Source organism: Odocoileus virginianus, chromosome 27 (assembly GCF_023699985.2).
Source record: "Odocoileus virginianus isolate 20LAN1187 ecotype Illinois chromosome 27, Ovbor_1.2, whole genome shotgun sequence".
Lineage (NCBI taxonomy): Eukaryota > Metazoa > Chordata > Mammalia > Artiodactyla > Cervidae > Odocoileus > Odocoileus virginianus.
The window spans coordinates 36,320,021-36,340,515 of NC_069700.1; the positions used below are offsets into that span (position 1 = coordinate 36,320,021).

Genomic DNA, 20,495 nt, shown 5'->3' on the forward strand with positions numbered 1-20,495 from the left:
TGGTGTTGGAGAAGACTCCTGAGAGTCCCTTGGACTGAAAGGAGATCAAACCAGTCCATCCTAAAGGAAATCAGTCCTGAATATTCATTGGAAGGATTGATGCTGAAACTGAAGCTCCAATACTTTGGCCACCTGATGTGAAGAACTGACTTATTTGAAAAGACCCTGATGCTGGGAAAGATTGAAGGTGGGAAGAGAAGGGGACGACAGAGGATGAGATGGTTGGATGGCCTGACCATCTGACATGAGTTTGACCAAGCTCTGGGAGTTGGTGATGGACAGGAAAGCCTGGCATTCTGCAGTCCATGGGGTCACAAAGAGTCGGATACAGCTGAGCAACTGAACCGAACTGAATTGACCATGTATATGTGAATTTATTTCTGGCTCTCTATTGTGTTCCACTGATCAGTTTTTATACTAATTCCATGCTGATTACCACAGCTTTGTAATGTGGTTTGAAATAAAGTTTGGAGGCACTATTGCTCTTACTGTATCTTCCATACTTCATGGGCTTCCCAGGTGGTGCTAGTGGTAAAGAACCTCCCTGCCAATGCAGGAGATGTAAGAGACACAAGTTCAATCCCTGGGTTGGGAAGATCCCCTGGAGGACAGTGTGGCAACCCACTCCAGTATTCTTGCCTGGAGAATCCCATGGACAGAGGAGTCTGGAGGGCTACAGTCCATGGGGTTGCACAGTGTCAGACATGACTGAAGTGACTTAGCATGCACGCACATGGTTTGTAATGTTTCATTTCACAAAATACTAAGAATGAAAGGGGCTTTAGGGACTATCCAGCCAATTTCAGCCTCCACTTACTATAAATACAAATAATATCATAATGCAAATACAGCAAATCCTCTACGTACAAACCTTTAAGTTTTGAACTTTCAAAGATGCAAACATTCCTTCCATCACAGTCAGGCTTTAGTGAAACTGCAGCTTGTCCTGTCTTCTATTGTGGAACCTTCAGCTCTGCCATCTCCCACCTTCTCTCCCTCCTCGTAACTCTTCCTGCCTGTTCACTTGATGCCAGCCCGTGGATGTAAGCCAGCTATTGTCCTGTACTGCAGTCCTTTTCAAAGACTGTACTGTAAGATTAAAAATGTTTTATCTTTTGTGTTTGTTTTTTCATGTATTATTTGTGTGGTAAGTATTACAAACATATTACTGTACAGTACTATATAGCCAATTTTGTTAGTTGGGCATCTAGGGTAACTTTGTTGGACTTAGGAACATGTTCAGAACGTGAACAGAACTTGTGTGTAGACTTACTGGAGTCTGAGGAGCGCATCTTTCCCAGCCAAGGTCACCAGCTAAGGCCTCCTCACGTCCAGTCCAGACAGTGGTTCCCTTCTAATTTACACTTCCCTAGATATCACTTGGCATACATGTTCAGAAGCATTTACAGGGAATGTTAAATATTTACACAAAAGCATAATGAAGAGAGAGCAGCTGGTAGATCTCAGTGGCTTATCTTCAGGGAACGTAGGCGCGGGGAGCCTTAATCTAAACGGAAAGTTTATTAGCAGCACCCCTAAGAACCCTGCCGTTAAAACAGCCCCTGTAGTTCTGAGAAGGACCCCTTCCCCAGCAGGGAAACTTGACGCCCTGGAGCCCCACGTCCCTTCCCCCCACATCTGACACCACCAGTGCTTGAAGGATGCTGTCACATTTTCTCTCTGCAGGATCCCCAAGAAACCCGCAGAGATATGGCCTCATGCTGGGTTTCCACACTTTGCACTCTTAGTTAACTTCTGTGTAGGTGCTAGTTCAGAAGGCAGTGGCCTGGGCCAGCTCCCTCCAGAGACAGAAAGGCTCGCCGACAGCCAGGGCCCGGGTGGCAGACCTGGGGCCGGGCCGGGCCGCGAGGCACACGGGATCTTAGTTCCCTGACCAGGGATCGAACTCGAGCCCCCTGCCTCAGAAGCTTGGGGTTTAAACAACACGAGACCGCCAGGAAAGTCCCTAACGGGCTTCTTTGTAAATTTTATGTGCTTTTTCCAGTGCTGAGTCTCCAGGGCTGCACAAGCTTTTCTCTAGTTGTGGCAAGCGGGGGCTGCTCCCCGATTGTGGCGCGGGCTTCGCACTGTGGCGGCGTCTCTTGCTGCACAGCGCCGGCTTCAGGGCGGCGGGCTCAGTCGTGTCCCGAGGGCCGTGTGGCTCTCGGGCTTAGCTGTCCCGTGGCACGCGGGATCTTCCTGGATCATGGATCAAAAACCCGTGTCTCCTGCGGTGGCAGGAGGGCTTGTCAGCATTGAGACACCAGAGAAGCCTCCTTCGCAGGTTTTGTTTGGAAACCTCTTGTGAATCCAGGAGACTTGGGTCAAGTAAGGGCCAGCTGTGTTCTGAGTGAGTGTCTGGGCTCAGCCAATGCTATTTCCACCAAGGACAAGGCACTCTGCTTATCTCAAAGAGTTTGTTTATTGTTTTGCTCCCAAAGCCTGAACCCTGAGCTATGCTCAGGAGGAAAAGGTGATGCTTTGTCTAGGACAGAGATACGGTGCTGCTATTTGATTTTCAGATACACATGAAAGATCAGTGTCAGCCGACACTTGGAACGGATGTGTGTCTGAGGTGCAGGAGTGATCTAAGTCCTTGGTTCTCAACACGGTCCACAGACCAGCAGCATCGGCGTTGCCTACGGGCCCTCACCCCGGACCCACTGAGTCGGGGCGCACTTCAGAGACGTGTATGCAGATTCGTTTGACAGCGAGCCTGCCCTAGGATCATTCAGATAAATAAAAGCAGACCAGCAGGTGAAGTTGAGAAAAGTGGATGGACCAGATGAACTAGGGGTTGGGGGTAGGTGAGAGGTGTGTGTGTGAAGATGTGGGTGGGCAATGGCTGTCTGCCAGGCCTGCTGAGCCGGTCTGAGTGGATTCACCACTGTGCACACAGCACCTGAGTTACTTGCCTGTAATTCACCACGTGATCACCGATCCAGCACGGTGATGGTTTGGAATAAAAGGAAAATTCATGTCTGGGGGTCACTGCTGCCCACCCCACAGTGCTGAGGGCTCCTGGGAAGGCCGGGCATCTGTTCTCATCACTGTGCTTCTTTCTAGAAAGAGCTGAGGATGGAGCATGATGAAGAAATCACCTTCTGGCGTACTTGGGCTAATTAAAAAAAAAAAAAAAATCCACCACTATCTGATTAGTTGCAGAACTCACACTTTCAAGAGTTTTCACAATGCCAATTCCATTCTTTTATTTCCTCATACCACAAACATTTTACTGCCTTTTTACAACCTGAATTTACATAAGCAAATTGCAAAGGAAAAACAGGCATTCTTTTATCCTCCAAAATGCATGTATGAAATATAGCACAAACTCTAGTACATAAACAGGCTTAGCTGAAGCTTTATGGCAATTTCTTAAAATAAGCATGACAGTTTAAATATTTATGCCTGTAAAGGTCTGCATAATCTACTATACATAGTTATTTCAGAAGCAGTTAAGACATTTAATTAATTGGAAAAGAAATTCAACAAAAAAGCTCTAACAATTGTGTGCAACTTAAATTATTTACAATTAAACATTTAGGGTCCTGATTCACAAAACTTAGTGCATATCATGATTTTTGCAGATAAGCTAAGTAGTATGCAGAATATTCCTTGGGTAAAATCTAGAATGAATGGCTTTTAGAAGAATGTTTATAATATGCTTATTGGAAACTAGAGAAAAATTAACAAAAACTTCAGCAACTGCATTTGATTTGAAAATTTAAGTAGACAGCAGCAATCAGAAAAAAAACAGAGGCCACAAGAGAAGAGCTGGTGGCATTTTTGATATTAGTTTTGTTGTGTACAAGGAGAAAGACGATATTCCCCATTTTTTTCCTTAAAAAAAAAACAAAAACCCCAATAATGACTACATGTGAACTCAGAGTCTTTCTTCTTCCAGAGTTGTCTTTAACCTTAACACCAAATTAGCAAATGTGGATAAAAAGTACCATCAGTTCAATGGGTTTTGTTTTAGTAGGGAAAGCCTGGGACAGGGTTACCAAAGGATTAGCTATTCAAATTACGAGAGAATTGTCACAGATAAGGCGCCAGAACCCCAAGCTTCCCCTTGAAGCACTTTGGTGGATTCAAAAGTGATTTTACACATATGCCAAAGGAGATGATGCAAAGGAAATGAGCAGGACAACCTGTTCTTAAGGTAAAGTGACAGAATGTTCAGTGAATCAGGTACTAGGTTAATGTCTTAAAAAAAAAAAAAAAAAAAAAGCCAAAATTTACAGTAAACATTTTAAACTCTGGAATGCAGATATAGTACAGTTACCGGTAAGTTACATTTACAAAACTGCTTCAGACAGTAGTTGCTCCAGAGTCAGAATTGAAAAATGTACAAGCCAGCTCACGAAGAACCTTAGATACAATGTTATTAAAATACATTGTTAATCATAAAAATACTTTACTATGTACATGTACACTGTATAAACTCTAGGTCTGCTGAGACCCACTTCTGCCAGGGCAGCGCGCTATTACCACCCGCTCTTCACACAGCGCACACAGCCGGTCCAGCCGTCAGTTCTCCGGGAACGCGGGGAAGGGCTTCTCGTCCTGCAGGGTGTCTAGGTGGGAGAGTCGGTTTTGCTTCCACTGTACCTTACTTTCCTAAACGCTGGTCCGAGTAACTCTGGGCACTCACATGATTCGTTTGCGATTTGATTACACTTTAGAAGAAGGCTATAGTTCATCTGGTCAGTTATTACACTGTCCTGCTTGTAGTCGGGATGCTTTGCGATAAACTCCCTCATCCATTTGGCAACTGTCATTAATTCTCCTGGGGGAGAAAAATAATTTTTTTTAAAATGACAACTTAGTAATATTTTTTTATTTGTTGGGTTTGGTTTTTATCTTTAGTAAGTTGACACTTAGCGGCTAGACAACACAACCCTGAAGAAGAATCAAGAGTGGCGTCGGGGCCGAGCCACACGGCCCGGGCTGGGAACAAGACGTTTTTCACCTTGTTTGAAGAACTCCTCCTGGGCAGGGTTTCATGATGCAGGCAGGCAGCGAGAACACATGTGTCCTGCTGCTATGAGACCTGTTAGGTGCCACCCATACGGGGACGCCGCCCGCCCTAAGACACAGGAGCCAACGTATGTTGACTAGTCCGTGTCCTCCCATCCAGCCAGGCCTGCCAGTGTCAGACTGCCCTGGATGGGGGGGCTCTGTGTTCCCCAGAGCGACCTGATCAAAGAGGGACACAGAATAGTGAGTAGATGCGCTCAGAGAGAAACCCGCAGAGACAGCACTTGGGGGGTTATCCTCTTGGCTCTGGAAACCGTACAGAAGCCTCAAGCAAAATACACAAGCCGTTGTCCTCTTAGTCACAGCTGACGGCTCCCTGGCCACTGGGATCTCAAAGCTGAGAAAGCAGGGGTCCCTGGGCGGCCCTACAGGGAGGCAGGCTAGAGGGCCTGAGTTCAAGCTGTGTACTTAGTTAGTTCACCTTTGAACTGGCTTAGACTCACTATAGAGAGTCCAGGATGCTGCAGAGCGCACACAGTTGAGCATTAATGACAAACTACCCACATACAATTTTAGGTGATAAAATGAACGCCATCAGGTTATAGATGCAACACTAGTTTATGAACCAGTAAGAGAAAATGTGCTGCTGATTCAAAGGTGACTGTCAAAGACAACAAGGTGTATGTAACTGCAGAGACGGTACTACCTGGAAAAGAGCATTGATTTAGGATGGTGCAGACTTTAATAAAAGACCACTTTAAAAACCGAGTATTTTAAGACTGTGAGGTTCTGCCTATGTTAACGAGAATTTTTGGTTTTAAAAGAAAGAAAAGCAAAGGATGCCATACCAGACGCTCTCTTCTTGATCAGCTTCAAGTAGTTCAGAATGCTGCACCTGGTGTCCACATCCACCTCCATGTTCTCCAGGTAGGAGTTCAGGATGGGGATCAGCCCGGGGAACACAGCTTCCTGTGAGGAGCAGGGCGCGGTCAGGCAGGGGCGCTCGGCAGGGGGGATCTGGGCAGGCAGTTGGGGCACAGGCCAAAGCGGGCCCTACCTTGCCATTGATGATGGTGTCGATGGTCATGAGCATGTATTCCTCGGCTGCTGGCTCTGCGCTGCCTGTGGCCTTGCCACAGCCGTCCACCACAGCGTTGCCACCTGCTGGAGGGGCGCAGGGCATGTTAGCAACCAGTGTGGCCTCCGGGGACCCCCAGAAATGCAAGAAAAGGCAGTACCTTTGCAAATGTCTTTTCTGAAATAAAACAGTCCCTGCAGGACGGCATCTCGCTTCTGGGCGACCTTCATGTTCTCATCAACCTAAGGAGGAAAACCATCGTGGCCATGTCAGAATGTTCCCGAATCGGGGACACTCCTGCTCCCACAGGGGTGGGGCCGCGGACCCGCCTGTGATGAACCTTCCCACCCCTCAGCGCTGGCTGCGGCCAGAGAGGCTGCACAGTCACGTGGGGTCCTGTCCCTCAACCCCAGCCTGGGACGCGCTTTTCCATAACAGGGCAACTTGAAGAGAGGCGCGCCTTAGAAATCCACGTGAAACTTACACGTGTGGAGGCTGCCTGCGAAAGCCTGGGGGGAATGTACAGTGCTGGGGAGGCACCGGGCGGTCCCAGCTCACAGCTGGAGGGAAGCGCAGAGGCCCTGCTGCCTTGGGGGTGGGGGGCCCTCTGTCCTCCCTGCCCCCAGGGCTTTGCTGCCTCACCCCACCACCTGGCAGTAGGCAGGCCGCCAACGCTGCCTGCCCGCCTGGGGCTCTGCCCACTCCCTCGGGAGCCCCAGCTCCCTCTTCGTGAATTCTTCATTTATTTCAATCAATATAATGAAATCGTAGGGGACACTCCAATATACAAAATGGACACAAGTCAGAGGTCACACTGGAAGGGACAGCTGGGGCAAAGTCTTGGATCCCTCAGCTTTGCCCTTCACACTCATTAATTCCTACAGTTATTTATTTTTTTTTTAAGGTACATATGACCTTCAGATTAATATAGATGGTTCTAGAAACATGTTCAAATAATAATCTTCATACGTCTGGCTTCAATCCTAGTCAACACTTGTATTTTTCTTAGTCTTGACAAAAAGTCACAAAGATCAACAGCTGTAATTTCTGCTTTTAGAAATTCCTTTTTCAGTCTATTTTTAATACTGCTCTTTAGATTCTTAATTTGACTACTTAGGTTTATTTTTAATCTTTCTGTTAAAGCATTTAAAGCTACGGTTTTTTCCTTGAGCCCAGCTTTGCCAGCATCATTTTCCTATACAACCTACAGTTCTAATTTTGATTTAATGTAGAACCTATTAGGAAAACAACTTAAAATTTCCAACAGTTAAATTTTTCCTGAACATTTTCTTGATGAGTTTTGGTGGAAGCGTGACTTACTGTATTTTCCTTGATTAACTTTTGATATTCTTCCTCAGGGCATTCAAAAGGCGTGTGCGGTATGAGATCTGTGGTACAAATGACACAGCCAAGCTTGTGGAGCGTGTCGTTTACGTCCTCTCTGGCTTTTCTCTTCCTCTGAGTGTGTGACCTGTCAGTTACTAGGTAACAGGACAGCTTCTCTAGTAAGTGGTCTACTCCACCGTCCTGACATGGCCTCGGGACGGCCCGCGATCCCCTCTGCACCTGCACACCGAGGCGCAGAGGACAAGCGGTCCAGGTGAAAACGCTGCCAGGCGCTGCAAGTGACTGCGTGCTCACCCGGACCAGCATCTTGCCCTCTGTGCTTCGGTGCCCTTAAAGTCGTTTATGCTCCTGAGAAGCTATGCTTTCTGGTTAGAAAAAACAAGAATCGTGGCTCTAATGATCTTGGATGAGCAAGTGGACAAACTTGCTTTCTGCATCTCATTTAAGACTTTCTCACATTTCTCTGTTACAACTTTGCCATTCCTGTATTTTTTTAAAAGGTCATTATGGAGCACTTTACTGTCAACATCTGTCCTTGTTTTAGGTGTATCTTATGCAAATTACACTGCTATTTTAGATCACTACTTTCAGTATTTGAATAGGAGAATATAGTCTACTCAAATTTGTCTTCATCTTATTTTCACCATCGTATGCTCTCTTGGGCATACTGTCTTACCATGCCCACGGCCCGAGACCTACTTCTGTGGTACCGGAACTTTTCTTTGTCCTTTCCCCACCCCCTTTAGCTAGGAGATTAGAGGCGACAAATCCTATTTCTAACCATTAAGTGTTTCTTCTTACTTTCAGACAGTTCAGTCGTGTCCGACTCTTTGAGACCCCATGAACTGCAGCACACCAGGCTTCCCTGTCCACCACCAATTCCTGGAGTTTACTCAAACTCACGTCCACTGAGTTGGTGATGCCATCCAACCATCTCATCCTCTGTCGTCCCCTTCTCCTCCTGCCTTCAATCTTTCCCAGCATCAGGGTCTTTTCCAATGAGTCAGCTCTTTGCATCAGGTGGCCAAAGGATTGGAGTTTCAACTTCAGCATCAGTCCTTCCAATGAATATTCAGGACTAATTTCCTTTAGGATGGACTGGTTGGATCTCCTTGATGTCCAAGGGACTCTCAAGAGTCTTCTCCAACACCACAGTTCAAAAGCATCAATTCTTCGGTGCTCAGCTTTCTTCACAGTCCAACTCTCACATCCATACATGACTACTAGAAAAACCAAAGCCTTGACTAGATGGACAAGTAGTTTTGAAATTCTTTCTCCAGATGTCAGCCATCAAGAAGCATCTACTATTCCCCTCCTTCCACTGACCCCTTGCTAGATAAGATTTCTGGCTGACTCTGAGCTCTAACTTAATCTTTTTTGTTATAATCACTTGGAATTTAAAGACTAGCTCGGATGCCAGAGATGTTCACAGTTCTAGTTCTTTACCTTCAGGATTCTGGAGACTTCTCTCCATCTCTTCCAGCGTTTAATGTTGTAGATGAGAAATGAGACCAACTGATTTTTCTTCTTTTTGGCAGAAAGCTAAGTAGCCTCATTTCCTCTCCTTTCTGGACAACTGATCTTTTCTTTGAGATTCTTTCTAGATTTCGGTTCTTCTTTATCTATTTCTGTCTTATCCTTAATGGATTCTTACTTGGGGAAAATTATATTCATTTATCGTCTCGCACACATCTTTTGTGTAGACCATTCTCTTCTTCTAATTATTAGACAAACGCTGAACTTTTCAAAGAATTTCTCTCTTGCTTTTCCCATGATTTCCATTTCTCTGCCGTCCTACAGGGATGAATCTCAGTTTGGTTCCCGAAATCAGTGACTTCAACCACACCCGCTTACTGGGGAGCATACTGACTTTTAAAAGCGTGGCGACCACGTCCTTTGTTTCTGAGAACTCCTCTGATCTCCAAATGTTCTTTGATCCACAGGGCTTGTTTATTTAAGATGCAACTCTTCTCTAGGATTTCTTCAGGGGCATTAGTGAGAATTTCTTTAAAAATTCTTTCCAGTTTCCAAATTAACCGCGTTCCACTGAGGATAATGCACTCTGGGGGCCCATGGGCTCTTCTCTTTAAGGCTATTAAAAGTTTTCACGTTTCTCCTGCCTTTCAGGTATCTATACCTGACCCTGGAACAACGCACGTCCCCCTAGATGAAGGTGCTCTCCAGCAGTAAACATCACAGTACTCCACGATCTGCAGGTCGAATTCTCGGATACGGAGGAACTGACTGTTATTTACATGTAATTTTCTGACTGTGTGAGGTCAGTCCATAATGCCTGTGTTGTCCAAGGGTCAAGTATATTTACATTCATAAGCAAAGGCTTAATTAGACAAGCAGCTCTCATGGACCCATCACACGGTCTGGCCTCCCCAGGGGGTGCCCCACGCAGCTAACAGGGGTCCGCAGAGTCCTGCCGGTCACCCTGGGCCTGGGTGCAGTGGGCAGGCAGGGTCAGCCCGACCTCCAGACTTCTTCAGGGTGCATTCGTGCACCGGCTGGAGTGGCCCCCACGGAGGAAGGGGGAGTGGCGTGTGGGGGCAGGCGCTGGTCCTCCTCCATGCTCGCAGGGACAAGCAGTGTGCCCCGCTGTCTACGCTCTGGCCCTGAGCCCCGCAGACCCCACTCTGCCCGCAGCTGCTCCTGGCCCCGCTCCGTGCCCGGTCCTGCAGCCAGGAGCCCAAGGCCTCCATGGTCACTTGACTATGGCCCCAGGGCCTGTGGCGTTGCAGCCGCAGAGCCTGGAGCTGTTTCAAGGCCCTGAACAGCTTCCAGAAAGCTCGTCTTTGTCTTAGTTGGGCTGGGGCGGATTGAGGTCTGTTTTTCCGATGGTGCCCTGCCATCCTCATTCTCCAGAAACCTCCCCAGCTCAGCTCCTCTGAGGCGCCCCTCCCTGCACTGAGCAAGGTCGTGACCGGCCTGGGAGCTGACAGGATTAAACACACTGGGGGCACCCCCTCCCACCATCTTAAATCCAAAGTCTAGACATTAGTGGTTATTCAAATGTAACCCTAAATGTCCTTCAAATGGGCCGAGTAAGGAGCTACCATCAGCACTTTTTTTCAGGAGTCTCCACCAAACGGTCCCCAAATCTATAGTATAAACTTTGGTTTGAAAGTAAAAAAAACAAGGTGGAAGGGGAACACTCTTTCTAAGGAGGAACAGGTCTAAGTGAGGTCAGAGTTGAAACAAGTATTACACATAAAGGAGCATCAGATGATAATCCAGATACCCACAGCCAGCCCTAAGCTGAAAACCATCCTTACCTTTGACAGCGGGATGAGAAAGTCCAGTTTGTAGGACAGGATGACCCTGGTGAGCAGCACCACAAACACCACGTATGCGGAGTTCTCGAAGTCTGTCAGCTGAACCTGGACGTGGGGCCAAGATGTCAGGGACCCACTGTGCCAGCGGCTCCTCCTGAGGGGCCCCCGCGGGTCACAGCGTTCCCATCACCTCCTAACCCCCACCCGGGGCTGGAAGCCTCTGCCCACAGTCTACTTCCGGAAAGCAGTCCTCCGAGCCGCTGGGCTCGCATGTGACATGCACACACACGCGATCTGTGCTGCTGCCTGGGTAACCCAAGACTCTGGGGAGGGTACAGGTGGGTGGGTGGCGGTCAGTTGAACCTATTCAACTGAGTTGGTTCCTGCCCACAGCCCACGTACCTCCATGGGCCGGAATTCCACTCTCCACCCAATGTCAGAATTTGGAGGAGGAGGCTTGAATCGCATTGTCTGCCAATTTGTGGACTGAATATTCTGTAATCAAAAAGCAGAGAATAAAACCAATTTTCCACATATCTGGGAAGATCCTAAGGTGATTTCATCCTTAACATGTGAAGCAGACTATTTACTGTGTATACCCTTCGATTTACAAAGGAAACTAAACAGCGAGCATTTAACAGAAGTGAGGGGACACATCAGTGACGCTGAAAGTAGCAGGCATGTTATTTTTAAAGCATTCGCTGCAGGTACCTCAAAGTGGTCGGACTCGTTGGCATCATCCAGGTGGATTTTCTCTTCAAACAGAGTCAGCGGGTCTCTGATGAAGAGGTGCGCCACGTGCTGGGCCAGCAGGTGGTCGAGGCCTGCGGAGAGGTCACACCAGGCTCACTCCAGAGCCGCTCTCCACGCCCCGGGGACGGCAGACAGCTCGGGGGGTTGAAGAAAGGCAGCTAGGACCTTAGGAGACGCTGGGTTGTGCAGGATTCTTGTGTTGCCCCGAGTTTATCCTGCAGACCCGAGGGGAGTGTCGGAGTTGTGTTCACCCCTTAAACGATGCCCGTGGGGATCTCAGGGACACACCTCCAAAGTCAGTTCTTTTTGCTACAAGTTAAGCTCTCACAAGTATTTGGGACTTGAAACTTTAGGGCAAACAGCCTCATAAGAAAAGTTCAGAGACCTCACATTAAAAACAGAAGCCAGATGGGAGTCAGCAAAGGAGTTTAAGAGAGTGTTGAAGAACTAAAGGCTTACAGTCAAATCTAGACAAGGGGAATGGAGGCTTACCTTCCTGCAACAGCTGTTCGTAGATTTCTTTGTCTTTTGTCAGGTCAATGTCATTGTATTTCTCACCGCACTCAGATAAGTAACTGTCTATCGAATCGTATCGGGACTTACTGATCCTATAGTGGTTTTTCTTCAGTGGCTAAAATTGAAAAAATGCAAATGAATGCCATATAAAGTGATGTGGAAATAAACTAATATCCCAAGTAATTATATTAGAAGCTTATATACTTTACAAACAATTACCTAAAAGTGTCCAACCTGAACATGAGATCCTGAAAAATAGCTATTAACCCTGAAAAGTATTAGAATTAGAAAAAAAAAAAAAATTTGGAGACAATTTAATCTGTTCTCAGATCTGAGTTAAATATATATATTCCTTTTTTTTTTTTTTTTTTTACAAGTGGATCACCATTATTATTAAGACTAGAAAATGCCCATGTTGAGAGCAAAAATATAAACCCACAGTGTATTCTTGCCTGGAAAACCCCAGGCACAGAGGAGCCTAGTGGGCTATAGTCCATGGGGCTGCAGAGAGCCAGACATGACTGAGCCACTAACACTTTCATAATGTAAACCAAAAAATTTGGTTTAAACCATTAAAATTTCTGCTCTAAAGCTTATTTCGACTCAGAAAGCATGGTCAACAATTTATGAACAATTACATAGAGACCAGAGCAGCAGCGGCGCAGCCCTGGTCAGGACCATGAGACTCGCCTGTGAGGACCCTCTACTAACACGCACGTCTGCGCCTCAGCTCTGGGCTTTCTCTGCTCACTGGGTCTGTGGGTGGGCAGGGCTGAGTGAGTATTTTTAAAAAGCTCTACAGGCGGTTCTGATGCACACTCTTGGTTGGAGAGATGCAGGGTCAGAGTTCAACATGCAAACAAGAGGCACAAACCTACCCTTCTTAGGCAAAACTCACCCTTTGTAAGGGGCCAAGGACTCTGACAACAGATTACGCTTTCCCCAGCAGAGAAAGCGCCATAGACAAAGCACTCAGGTAGCGCCAAAAAGCTTTATGGTAAAAACAGCCGTCAGCACTGACTTCCAAAATAAAGAAAAACTGTTCTACCAATTTTAGAGGGCAAACAGACACAGATCTCAACAAATGATGGAGATTAACTTGGCACCGCCCTCCCCCCTCCAACCAAACCACATTTCCCACATTCTCACCCCAAACACACCATAAAGCCACAGACAGGCTGATAAGCTGTCAGCTTCTTCCATGTGTGACTAACCCACTCAGGATAAAATCGGTTTAAAGGAGACTTCAACACTGTGAGTGGTGACAAGACCCCCACTTCACCTGCTGGATTCAAAAGGCTAATAAGGAAAAGCGTTCCCACCTCCAGTCCTCTCTCCTCCCGAGTTCTATCATCTACAGATGCAGAAATCACGCCCCAGCGACAATCAATGTCTGACACATAGCCTCGGTAAAAAGGCGACGCAGCGCTCAAAGCCATCTAGGAACAAACAGAAGTCAGCATCTGCAAGGTCAAAGTGTCACCAACACGCTGAAGAAGGCTCCGTGCAGTTACCCCTGGTCTAGAAGCACCAGCTTACGCCACCCCTGCGGGCTCTAGCACGTGTACTGCGCCTGCCTGTTCCTGGGGAAGGACAGTGGGAGTGACTCCAGCCCTGGCCTCCGCTTCCTTGAATCATCGTCTCTAGACGGTGAGGACAGGATGAGAGAAGGAAGACAGCTACGCTTGAACTTGACGTTTAACACATAAATGCCTCGCTAGCTAAAGCACTGCTAAACTCTTCAGCTTAGACGCTTACCCATGAGCTCCACGTCTGCATACTAGTTGTGTTAGTTCAGTTCTAAATGAAGTCTTAACTGGACTTAAATAGCACACGGTCAGCAAATTTTGCACATGCAGTCTTCATCTGATACAAAAGAGTAGTTAAAATTAGGTGTGATTTCTACTTACAACAATTGGGCAGATGGTAGCCAACTGATCATAAAGGTATCTGGCCTCAGATATGCTGCAGGCTTGGAACGTTACCTGTTTAAGAATCAGATTATTAAACAATAATACAAAACCACCACCATCCTCCCCAAGGAGCCAGTCCGGAGAAGGAAGGTTGATGCTCATGGCATGTGAGGTCATTCCACTGATCCCAACACTGAAGCCAGTTTTAAAAGCTGTCTGGGATGAACTTGTCTAGAATATGGCTTTAATAATGTTTGCATGGGATATAAATAACCATGTTCTAATGTTAAGTATGCTACAATTTTAAAGCCATACACTGTTAAGTTCTAGAGTTTAATGGCTCTCTTCAGAAATATTTGTAATTAAGATAGTTAAGCAGATATGCAGTCAAAAGTCAAAAAGTCTCCTTTTTTATGCAGTGTGCCTAGCTGGAAGGAAACTCATGACCTAGGTTTGTTTGGCAGACACGCTTTATACCACTTACATCAGTGAGTCGGGAAAAACGGGGGGGAATGAGATCCTCGGCCATGGTTACTTAAACACACTTAGCATGGATACATCTGACTCTCACATTCAATTCTGATTATACATAGCTGTAAAAATGAATGCATCTGAGATCCAGGTGCAGGCAGGCGTGCCTCTGTGTGAAGCTGCCCGAGATGGTGGGACACAGGGTCACCAGCTGTGTGTGCAGAGCAGGGCCACCTCCCGTGGGGCCAGGCTTCACGGTGCTCCAGCCAGCCAAGTCATCGGAACTGGACACAATCTCCTTAGATAACAGTGAGGCTCCCCTTTTCACCGGAGATTTTCAGTTTGAAACATCTAGTTTTGTGCCACTCCTACTTCTAACATTTTATTTTTTAATATTTTTATTTACTTGTTTTTGGCTGCTCTGGGCCTTTGCTGCTGTGCATGGGCTTCTCACGGCAGCGGCTTCTCATGTTGCAGGGCACAGGCTCAGCTGCCCTGAGGCATGTGGGATCTTCCCGGACTAGGATCGAACCTGTGTCCCCCTGCGCTGGCAGGCGAATTCTTAACCTGGTCTTTAACCTTAAGGTGGTCTTTTCCTGGACCACCAGGAAGGTCCCGACATGATTGTAAACAAACTGAAGACTGAAACCAGTACTGCTGTTACTAAAAACAACAAAAGAGTGTGAGCTCAGTCACACTTAGAAGGGGCCGTAATATAAACTCTTCTTTTATGATGAGAAAACTGAGGCCAGAAGAAGGGAAAGGAGTTAGCCAAGTGCCCGAGAGATGACAGCTAAAGCCTGGATGGTGGGTTCGCGGGCAGCCGGAGGGATCCCCCACAGATCTCCTATGGGATGGGGAAGCATCACTGCCACAGGCACCAGCAATCAGATTAGACCCGGGGGCAGTTTTAATCACGTCATTAAAAGAGAGGCTCTTCCGTGTCCTGTGAAACAGCCAGGGGCAAGGCAAACCAGGGCTGTTAAATATTTATTCTTTTTATACCACTATACAGCCTTACAGGAAGATAGGAGTTTAAAGTCCAAACAATCCTTCTCTTGGACCATAAACTCACTGGGGTGCATCCAGGGTTCATTTTCAGAAACTAAGATCTGAGCAGTGTTTACAATCTCAAAGCTAACCCATCACTAGATGGCAGCAAAAATTAGGCACAGAAAGAGCTGAGACAGTGACCCTGGAACATTCTACATGTTAAGCAGCTGTGTTTTTGCAGTGAACTGAAGATTTTGCAAATTCTATTCAGAGATACCTTCCAATGAATTTACCAACATAACCTCAGTGGGTTTCAGAAAGATGTCACTAGTTACAATAATATTTCAACCTGAGGAAAATTTTAAAAACCAAACACGCGCATCTCAAGAAAAGAAGGTAATGAACAGAAATGGGGGGCAGCTCGCCTCTCTGGGTCTTTGCACGGTACCTGCAGGCAGCAGTTGCCCATCCCGAAGCCCATGGCGTCCATGTAAATGTGGTCGGGCTTAGCGGCCTTCGCGGCCTCCTCGTCCTCAGGAAAAGTCTCTATAAATGGAGCTGGGGTGTTCTTGTCCTTAAAGACTGCAGTGATAAAACCAGAGAGAAAGAGGAGAGCAGGGCGTGAGTGAGAGCCGGCATCCGCAGCGGGCAGGGCCGCCCCCTCCCCGCCCGCGGACTCACTGGGCACGTTGATGACCACTTTCTCGCCCCTCCGGTGCCGGATGTTCCTGGTGAGCGTGCTGAAACAGATGACAAACATCCTGAGCAGGCCGCCCAAAAACCCTCATGCAGAAGAATTTGATAATACAGGCTACGCGGGCCGGCTCCTCCCTCAGACAAGTCCCCCAAGGCAGCCCTACAGAAAAATCACATGCGCCGAGACGGATGGATTTCCTGCAGCCTCGCCTGTGGGCTCCTGCTTGAGAACGTCACCCTCTCTCCTGTCCAAGCCCCCATCCCTGACTCTGTGTGACTCACCAAACCGAGCTCAAGTGTTCAAGGTCTGCCGTGGTCTGGCCTCACGCTATGTTTCTAACATTTTCCATGTTAATTCCAAAACCTGAGCCGAGCTGAGGTCCTCACATTCCCTGCGCCTCACGGGACCCCGGTACCTCGTCACTTCCCCCATCCAATCTGCGCCTTAACACCATCTAATCACCCACCTTGTCTGATCCAGAAGCCCCCAAGCACGCTATGGCTGTGAGCACTGAACATGTGGCCAGTCCTTAAAAAAAGTGCTTTGAGAGCAAACTCACAGCAGATTTTGAAGACTTGGTTTAGAAATAAAGTAAAACTTACTAGTAATTTAAAAATACTGATTGCAAGTTGGATATGTGTGTGTCATTAGTCACTCAACTGTGTCCAACTCTGCGACCCCACAGACTGTAACCCGCCAGGCTCCTCTGTCCATGGGATTCTCCAGGCAAGAAGATGGAGTGGGTAGCCATGCCCTTCTCCAGGGGACCTTCCGGACCAGAGTCAAGCCTAGGTCTCCCGCCTTACAGGCAGAGTCCTTACCCTGTGAGCCTCCAGGGAAGCCCTCGAGTTGGATATAGCTATAAATGTAGTTTATTTTTTATTACTTTTTTAACATGGCTACTAGATTACTATTAAAATGACATGTGTGGCTCGCATTATGGTTTCACCAGGCAGGGCTGCTGTCTGCGCTGCGTAACGCCTCCGCTCTCGGTCAGAAGTACCCTCCTCTGTCGGGCATTGCCACCTTGGGACATAACCTTCCTTTCCTTGCAGCTGACCATCTCCATGTTCTCCCTGGCACACTCTAGCCCTAACACTGGGAACTAAGCTCCTGTGTCCTCCTCTTCCCCAAAGACTCCGCGCGTAGCACGTGTGCAGACGTGTTACAGGAATGAACCCTGAGCTGCCACAGGTCCCTAACTCTAGGTCAGGAGCCCGGGTTCAGGACAAAAGTGAGACTCAAAGGGACAAAGCTGAGACCAGACCGGTGCGGGCCTAAAGCAACCTGAAACCCTGGGGTTAGAGCTACAGAGCAGAAGGTGGCGCGTGCCTATTACACACACAGGCGTTGGACGCATTTTACCTTATAGTCAAGGGACACGAGCAGGGTGAGGAGATCACAGACACTGGAGGTAAAAGATAAAAATAACGACAAGAGAGCTTCTCCAAACAGGTGTTAACAGACCTGGGATTGAAATGAATTTGCAGCTAAGTGAACAACTTTAGGATGACTCGGAAAACGGGCAGATCCAGCCTGGAAACAAGCGGCAGGGGCCGTGCAGCTGCGGGGGACGGAGAATGTGAACCGGTGTGTCTGCTGGCTTCTGTGGAGCTTGGGAAGCGCGCGGGAGGGTCCGGGGGGCCCCCGCACCCCAGGGCAGGGCCGGTGCTGAGCCTCAGGCACTCACCTGAAGCGCGGGTGCTTGTTGATCGCTTCATCGGGGAAGAAGAGGGACTTGGAAGCGCCTCCTTCCACCGGGCTGGGTTTGAATTCAGGCAGCGTGAACCCAGGGCAGCCTAATCTACAACAAATTGAAGAACTAAAGAGATAGAATGTGTCTCCAAGGATTAACAACTCACAAGTGCAATGTTGCCTTTTTCAGGGGGGTCCATTGTTCTACCAACCCTGGGCCCCTTGCAACCAGCCCGTTGAAACCTGTCTTGCTCACCAAGCTCTTCTCTTGTGATTGCAGCCTGGGGCTGATTTTATCAGAAGCCTCTGTCCACCCAGGGTCTGCAGGGCACAAGTCACAGGGCCTCAGCTATTTCCCCCGGGAGCTTCTGTCTTGAGGCATGCTCCTGTACCTATGTCAGCCCTGCACACCCTCACTTCCGGGCAGCGTGGGTGCCCTGGGAAGGGCCTCCTGTTTCCTGCCTCTGCCCAGCACCTCCCGAACCCCTCCGGATCAGGCAGGTCCCCCACGGGTGACCCCGTTTGCCCCCAGGTTTCCCCCTGAAGGCTGAAATCCAACCCTATTATCTCACTTGACCTAAAGAAGTGCTTTAATTACAACACAGAAACAAAGGTCCACTTTCTCCCCTAAATGTAAAACTCAAATTCCACATCATGGGCAGCGACGCCACCAGCTCTCCCAAGTAGGGGGGGGGAATGGGGACCCACGGAGCAGGGCCAGCACAGCAATAGCAGCCGCTGGGGGTGCGCAGGGCCAGGGTGGGGAACTTCTGGCCTGAGCGCCAAACCTAGCTGGTGCCTTCTTTATCTTCAGCCTCATCTTTAATAACAACCGGTTGCCCACAACCACCTTGTGAAGAGCAGTGAAGCTGCCCATCATATCTGGAACAGCCCCAGATGTGATGGGGTCTTGGGAGGGTTCCTGCAGGAGCCTGCGTTATCCACCACGAGCCTGAAGCCTTAGGAGAAGCCCTCACAGAGAGTGACAGACTGAGACCTGGGGATTCTCTGCTGGCCAGGATCGGGCCGGAGCAGGGAGGTGAGTGCCAGGGCGCTGGGTGGGAAGTAGGCGGCCGGGGCTCAGACCTGCACGCCCAGCAGGGCTTCCCTCTAGACGACCATCCCACCATCCGACGCGCCTCCAGGAGTGGGGACGCCCTCCACCTGCCCTGCCGGGCGAGCACCAGCAGGCAGAGGACCTGGACTTCTGGTCGCGTCAGTCTGAGTAACTGATGTGTAAATAGTCATACGACCACTGGGTCACAGGGCCACACTATAGTTGCACCCGTTTATGAACAGAGAATCCCCCTGTTTACGCTGAAAAAACCACAGTCTTCTCTCTTGATCCCCAAACAAAATCTTCATCGTTTAACTGTGGATTTAAGGTGAGGCTTTTACAAACCAATAATTATTACTCTTGTTTTGCTTACAAATCCAAAAATACCCTCCCATCATAAAAGATAAACTTTAAAAAAAAAAATTAGAGTTTTAGAATAAAACGTATCCCCTTGCTCAACTTTTCTCCTTTCATAATGTCAGAAAAAGATATTCTCTAAAATATTTGATGAGCTGCTTCAATAAGGCCTCGATTGTTTTGATGTGATCATGGAGATTTTAAAAAAGAAAATTCCCTTTAAGTGTCCTAAGACCCACGGTGTGACTCTGAATGCCTGTGTTCACAGTGGACATTTATCAGGAAAAGAAAAAAAGGTATAAAAATAGTTCCGCGTGTTTCAGGCTTTGGATACCAATTCTCACAGAGCTTCTGAACTTTGGGGAGGTAAGCATACTTTGCCACAACCTGAGAGATCTCTCGCAGAGATAACCAGATTTATGATTTGGTAGAACTGCATTCTTGCATGCAGGCCCTACACAAAACCGTGTGACATTTATGTACCTCATTCTAAACCAAGGACTGAATCCCACTGACTTTATACTCACTCTTGTGAACTTTTAGAAATCCTAACTTGTTTCAGCGTGATCTGAACACGACCCGCTGGTTCTTCATGTGTGTCGCCCATCCCAGGAGCACTGAGGCTGACCCCCGATCTGATCTGGGGGGCAATGCACGTCCTTCCTTATACAGTGCTCCCTCCCGCTGGCCTGGGGAGTGTGTGGCCCTCGGGTCCTCCCGCAGTCCGCCCCCCCCCGAGGCTAGCATGGGACTCGGCCTGCGGCTCTGACGTTAGATGCTATCAGATGCGGCGAGACGCGGATATACAGCCCACCATTGTGAGAGCTGTGGGTCAAGCGCTAGGTTGTGGTCTGCTCTCCGGACGCCGGCTGTGCGTGTTGACGCAGGCACTAACCTGGGAAAGGACGTGATCGTGCAGAGGGCCTGGTTTTCCCGCAGGAGGGATGTGGCCTCTTTGCGCCGTTTCCTCATGTTGTCCTCAACCGTGTTGAACTCAGACATGGTCCCGCCATACGGCTGCCCCGGTGTCCCCTCGATCATGTAGCTCCCATATTCTGGTCTCCAAAGGGTCGGATGGCTGTGGAGGAGACAAGGTTCCGGGTCCCTCTTATTCTTCTGCGGCAGTCTGCTCCCTTTTGAGTTTTGAAAAAGCGGCTTCCAAAAATTTAGAAACCACTGGATATACAAGAAGCCAAGAATGCTTTATGGCTCCCAGAGCCTGTGAACCTTCCGTAGCTCTTTAACTGTTTAAGGGCTACAAGTGCTGGGTCCAAAATATTTATAAATAACTGAGCTGCACGCAGGGCATGCGCTGTCCAAGACAAACAAGCCCGTCCACTCTGCAGGGAAGGGTGTG

General features: G+C 48.2%; 1 protein-coding gene across 3 annotated transcripts in view; it reads right to left on the reverse strand.

The window, feature by feature from the left end:
- Nucleotides 1-3,183: 3,183 nt before the first annotated feature.
- GCLC (glutamate-cysteine ligase catalytic subunit) overlaps nt 3,184-20,495 on the reverse strand; it is a 40,038-nt gene continuing 22,726 nt past the window's right edge. The window contains exons 3-16 of one of the 3 annotated variants that reach the window (XM_070456669.1): nt 20,034-20,216; nt 17,720-17,833; nt 16,014-16,072; nt 15,781-15,914; nt 13,866-13,940; nt 13,278-13,394; nt 11,932-12,070; nt 11,398-11,510; nt 11,089-11,181; nt 10,687-10,791; nt 6,219-6,300; nt 6,038-6,141; nt 5,829-5,949; nt 3,184-4,789 (exon numbers count right to left, since the gene is read on the reverse strand). In XM_070456669.1, coding sequence (XP_070312770.1) covers nt 4,578-4,789; nt 5,829-5,949; nt 6,038-6,141; nt 6,219-6,300; nt 10,687-10,791; nt 11,089-11,181; nt 11,398-11,510; nt 11,932-12,070; nt 13,278-13,394; nt 13,866-13,940; nt 15,781-15,914; nt 16,014-16,072; nt 17,720-17,833; nt 20,034-20,216 — 1,651 coding nt within the window. In that variant the 3' untranslated portion in view covers nt 3,184-4,577. Of the gene's footprint in view, nt 4,790-5,828; nt 5,950-6,037; nt 6,145-6,218; nt 6,301-10,686; nt 10,792-11,088; nt 11,182-11,397; nt 11,511-11,931; nt 12,071-13,277; nt 13,395-13,865; nt 13,941-15,780; nt 15,915-16,013; nt 16,073-17,719; nt 17,834-20,033; nt 20,217-20,495 lie in introns of all 3 variants that reach the window. The other 2 variants (XM_070456668.1, XM_070456670.1) reach the window with 2 other exon arrangements.